We start from the raw sequence: 6,000 nt of genomic DNA, 5'->3' as shown, positions 1-6,000 counted from the left end.
AATACTGAGATATAAATAAACCGATCGTATTACCAACAACTACACATACTTTCAACTATCACTTATGACAGCTTCTGCATATAAAACGTGCTACAACATGAACAAGAGTGACAGTGATATTCCATAAAATTGCATTAGATGGGATATGTTATGTACTTGTAATACTGAGATATAAATAAACCGATCGTATTACCAACAACTACACATACTTTCAACTATCACTTATGACAGCTTCTGCACATAAAACGTGCTACAACATGAACAAGAGTGACAGTGATATCCCATCTAATTGCATTAATTAGATAAATGCCTTATTTGCAGTAGTTTCAAGTAATAATTCAGGGTGTGTGGTATCCATATTGCTTGATAAGTTCTTTGCACATTTTACATGCATATCTAATTTGATATAAAATAATTAAATGACTACAATAAACAACACAGTTTCTTCCCAGATAAGTACAGATTTCCCAGTACAATGTATAGCAAAAGAAGGAAATTAAATTACATCTTCAGTAAATTTCACAAAGTTGCAGAACCTAGGGGGTTGGCCAGTGTTCATATTCAGGCAGGTATTGCACCTAACCACTTTACAATGCAAGTAAATTTTTTGAGCCTTCTTCAGTCATCTCTATTGACAGAACTTGCAAAAACCATGAAGAAAATTGTTATAGAGCTGGGGAACCAAATTTAATTTTGTGCAACATGTGTTGCTGCTATCCTGTTTTGTATGGAAATTTGGATGGGGGATATGAATTTTATTCATTTATAGCCTAGAAACTAGTGCAAAATCTGTCATACTGATGGGTAATTCAAATTCCAGATATCAAAAAAAGCTCAAACTTCTATTCATAATTTGAAGAAAAAAAAGTAATGGAAAGCTTTATTTGGGAAATCACTCTAACAGATATTTCTCCCTGACTCACAGACTGGGTGTGAAATAAAACTTCCTTAAATTGTAATATTTCTTTACTTGCATTAACTTGCTATTCACAGGCTTGGTCAAATGTATTGACCCCTTATCTGTCAAACTACTTAATAATGTTTACTATAGTTCTGAATTTATTTTGTGTATCTTTAAAAAAATTTGGTATGCTTTTAGTGAACATTAAAAGCCTGTTGTACACAAAAAAAATTTAATTTTTTAAAGTATTTATACTAAAGATTTTCCTATGAATTTCTGAAGCTGTTACTGAGTCAATTTGAGTGAAAAATGATTTACGTGCTAAGAATAAAAATATTTCTTTTCATCTTATTTTCATATTTCATTTGCATTACCTCCAGAATGTCCGAAACTTGTATCAAAAATTTTTTTCTGTAAAACATTATATTTTATCTCTCTATCCTGATATTAACCGTAGTGAAATCATTAATGTATAGGAAAATGAAAGGTACATAAATATGAAATAAAATTAATAAATCCATTTTTTTTATTCTTCACTGACTCCAGTATTGATCAGAATGAACCAAATTAAGTATGTTAAACAGCTTCATCTTCTAACCTTTTCATATCTACTTTCTTTTAATTTTATGGTTTTATTGCTGTGCTTTGAACTAACTACTATCAGACTACTGTGAATGAAAGGCAATAAATCACAGTGGAAGCCCTTTAGCTGTTTCCTATAAAGCTGACTGAAACCATGTTATTGTGGGATAATATGTTACATATGCTGAAGTTTTGTTAGGCTAAGCTGAGAAGTTTATAATTTTAATACTGTAGCTATGTTTGTTAAAAAATATATAAGAATAAAAAATTTACATAAAAAATAAGGATTTATAGTACTTAGTGTGTACTTGATGCAGCTTGCACTTGAGTAGATTTTGTTTTGTAAGCCTTGTTGAGTCTGACAAATTTGGGTGTCCAAAAATATTTTATGTAGCCTTCATGTATACATTTTAATTCTTTGAATTATTAAGTACATTTTCATGCCAAGTTTGTTGATACATATTGATAATAAGTTTTTTAATTAAATTTAAAATGTGATGCTGTAAAAGGTCATGATATGTACAAAAGAGCCAGGGCCAAATATGAAGGTTTAAAAGTTCATACATATTTTCAAGTTGGAATTGTAATAAACTAATTTCAAACAATATGTACAGAGGATTTCTGGTATTGCACTTGAGATGAGTACAGTAAAGCATCTTGTATGTTTTGAAATCCTATTATTTGGATTGATCATCCATCTGTGCCACTATTCTGTGATGAAAGACACAAAATGAGAACCATAATTGATGCTGAAAATTTCATTTTGGTTCAGTAAACATGATAAAGAGTAGTCATTGATGGATGTTGCGCATGTTTGGAAAATGCTGAAACATTATTATTTAGCACTAATCTTTGGATGAAAGTTACCTGTGGATGTTAAGAACTTTCTATTAAAGGTTTAATAGTTTTTAATAGTCATGTCATTTTGTATTAACATATATTCAGTTTCTTTTAATGTGATTAACTTTTTTATCAGCATTTCAAAGAATAACCCAAGAAAGAGTATATGTAAATTTTGAGGCAGGAGTCAGCTTCACAACTTTTTTATCAAAGGAATATTTGTTTCTCATGCCTTCCAAGGTTTCTCATTCAAAATTCAGGGCAAGTTATTTAAACAAAACCCGGTTTATATGGAACTGTTTAGATTTATGAATGGTAATGAGGTTGTTTCTCAGGTCTGTCAGTAGCTTACAACAGTGTCTACATTTTTGAAATATTATCTTGATTACACATAGCATTATTTCACTAAATTTCTGTAGTAAGCTATACATCACCTTGTTTACTACAAACCTTTTTTTCTATATTTGAGCACTAGATATTTAATAGAGTTTTCTTCTAGGCTTGAACACAAGCACAGTCATGTCATCAGCCATCAGCTCAGCCTCAATAAAAACTGGATTTGCGGCACCTACTGTTGATCGTTTGAGACAAGGCAAGTGTCTGTTGGACTGTTATATGTTAAAATAAATGAAGAAACAATGACGTTCTCATGCTATCATTATTATTTGGTTTAACCCTATTGCTATGGGTTTTCCTATGGTCAGGGTTCAAAAGGCATGTCATCACGTTTGTAGACTTACATTAAAAATTTTATGAATGTATGTCATTAAGTTTGGTCTCAAATTGTGGATTATAATTCAAGTTTTAGTATTATGCATTAATTAATTTCTTCATTTGAAACTAAATATTAAAACAAAATTCCTAAATATTGATTTTTGTGTGTGTGTCATGGGTATGTTGAATGCAGCTTTGGTTCAAATTAGATGTTTGTGATGTCCAAATACAAAGTATATAGTTTCTTATGAATTAGAAACTCAAATTACAGATATTGACAAGCCAGAATATAAAACAGAAACCTTCTATCTTTTCTATTTACTGAGATGTGACTATATTTAGCGAATCAAGCCTTATATACCTCTTCTATTTTTGGCAATACTTGCTTACGTACACCCACTTTGCTCCATCATGTGTTTATATCCAATCAAAAGCTCTTGCTTATTCAAGGTGTGTAATTTCCCAAGTATAGTCTTTTGTTTCCAATCTTGGAAGAAAGGAATAAGAGAAAATGGTGTGTGAAAAACAATATTTGTTTATACCCAAATATAGTTTAGTTAGTAAATCTGATAAATTACAGTGGACTTCTGTGATATTGGTAGAGTAATTTATAAACCAGTGTCTCAGCGTTAAATTTGAGAGTTTATGACTAAAAATCAAGTTCCTATATCCTCGTTGGGCACAACATAGACAATATTGTGTAGCTTTGCACTTAACAGAAAAACAGACAAAATTATTCCTGACAATAAGTATTCTTTTTAAAATGTTACGAATTATTTCAAACTGCATATATAGAACCTAAAAAAGTTATTTTGTTTTACATCCTCCACTTGCAAAGTTCAGCAAGGCTTAGCATGCAAGGTATGGCAAGTGATTATTATCTTTTTTTACAATCATAAGTAGTAGAGATTGTTTTCTATATTTCTTTTTTACTATTCTCTGTTTTGAGAATAATAACTGAAATTTAAGAACTTATTTGTAAATAGTAATAATATATATATATTTATATACACATGTTATGTATTATAACCAAAATGTGACTGTATTTTACAAAATATTGGTCCACTAGAACAAAGCCAAGACGGATATCTTTGCAAGTGACAGTTTTATGCTATATATGGTAACATGAGATGCACGTGAGCTGTGATTGTACCTTCTGTAATGTTAGTTGGACATGGCTGAAAGATCAATAAAACAAAAAATAATAAATATAAATAGCTATTTAGAATAAAAATTTGTGGTTTTATGTTACAACTTATAGTTATTCTAGAACAAAAAAGCATAACTTAAATATTTTTTCCTAATTTTTATCTACAGCATGGAGGCTCATAGAATGGTTCTGAGTTTGTTTGTTTCAAGAACAAAGTTTTAGCTCATAGCTTCGTCATCTCTTGATCAATTTGAGATCTAATTTTGGACTCAGGAAATAAAATCCTTTCAATTGATGTATTTGAATACTCCCAAGGTCACACAGATTGGTCTACTATAATTCTGCATAAAAGAATTTCAATGATGGTTACATGGTCAGTCAGTTCAACCAAACCTGTACAGAGATAAGATAGAGAAAATAACAGATAAAATTAAAAGTTTTTTTCAAAAAACGTTTGAAAAATAACTGGATTTTATTAGGAGGCTATAGAGATTTCACAAATGAAATGTGACAGTTTTCTGATGGATAAAAATATTTTTAATCCTAAAATCAAAACTACTTTGCATGTAGGATAGCCAACATTTGAAAAGAAAAAATGCAAGAGCAAATCTTTCATTAAAAAATCCTGTACTTTGTGCACAAAAGCCTTGGTATGTTTAATGACAATCTGCCAAATTTTGTGAAGATATGCATACTGTATTAAAAGTTATACTATGAAAATTATAACAAGCATGAGGTTGGTCCCAGGGACCAAGCCCATAGTGAAAGGGTTAATGAAAAGGACAGTTGTGTCCCTTAGATACTTTTATTTTGTTGAAATAGTAACAATCTAATTAACAACAACAAACTTTTTTCATTCAGTTTAGACAAACTATACAGTTATATGACCATAAGTTTCTTGACTATGTGTTTTAAAAACATATAGTAAAATCTAAAAAAGGATTAGCTTGAATTAAGATTTCATCATTAAAATTTAAAGGTACTAAATTAAATTTGGGTTAAACAAAGAAGACTGTATTAAACAAGTCTGCATATTTTGAGGTAACACTAAGTTTAAGCTATTTAATAATGAATCTACCACAAAAACAGAAAATGGACAAAAATAATGTTTAAATACTAAAAAATAGATGTTTTCTCAAAAACTGGTACCAATGAATAAAATGTAGACTTTAAATTGTTAGTAAGACCAATAATACTCTAAAATATTTACAGAAACGGTATCACTATATACTTAATAAATGGATCATGAGTCATAATTGTGTGTCTTATATGTGTAATATATATATATGTGGGGGAATATGTATATAGCTAATTAAATTTATAATGTGATTTTCAGTGTAACTTATTTCATATTACAACATTTGTAGTAGTTAATAACGGTACATTAAAATTATATAGGTGGATCAGTTTGTAACATGCAGACAGAATTATGATATTAAATGTCTCTGTAGATAAGTTTATTAAAAGTATATATAAACACTGATTTCTGTTTTTGTTTTAAAGAAACAGAAATTAATTTTATGATTCATACTAATTCTGAAGAAATAAAATAGAAAACTTCAAGGCTGACGAGTATGAACCAGAAAAGCAAGGGTAGTGAAGTAGATTTTAACTTGTATTTCAGACATAAGAATCATTTGTATTAAATAATAAATTGGGTTTATATGGTACTTAATCATTAACATTTTAAGATATACCTGTTATTGCAAATGCATGTGAACCTGCTTAACGTTGTGGAGAAAATTCTTTTAATTCGTTTTAAGATAGTTTACATTGATTAGGAAAAGCAGACTTGGTTTGTAAGGTATAGTTG

The 6,000-nt window shown here is 29.3% G+C and overlaps 1 protein-coding gene across 1 annotated transcript in view; it reads left to right on the top strand.

Moving 5' to 3' along the window:
• Nucleotides 1-6,000, top strand: part of LOC106459523 (CCR4-NOT transcription complex subunit 1-like) — a 101,530-nt gene that overhangs the window by 39,588 nt on the left and 55,942 nt on the right. Inside the window, exons 15-16 of the mRNA XM_022386026.1 lie at nt 2,246-2,254; nt 2,810-2,915. Coding sequence (XP_022241734.1) covers nt 2,246-2,254; nt 2,810-2,915 — 115 coding nt within the window. The remainder of the gene's footprint in view (nt 1-2,245; nt 2,255-2,809; nt 2,916-6,000) is intronic.

Source organism: Limulus polyphemus, unplaced genomic scaffold (assembly GCF_000517525.1).
Source record: "Limulus polyphemus unplaced genomic scaffold, Limulus_polyphemus-2.1.2 Scaffold622, whole genome shotgun sequence".
Classification (NCBI taxonomy): Eukaryota; Metazoa; Arthropoda; class Merostomata; order Xiphosura; family Limulidae; genus Limulus; species Limulus polyphemus.
The sequence above is the reverse complement of the archived record's forward strand: the minus strand, read 5'-3'. Positions and strand labels throughout refer to the sequence as shown.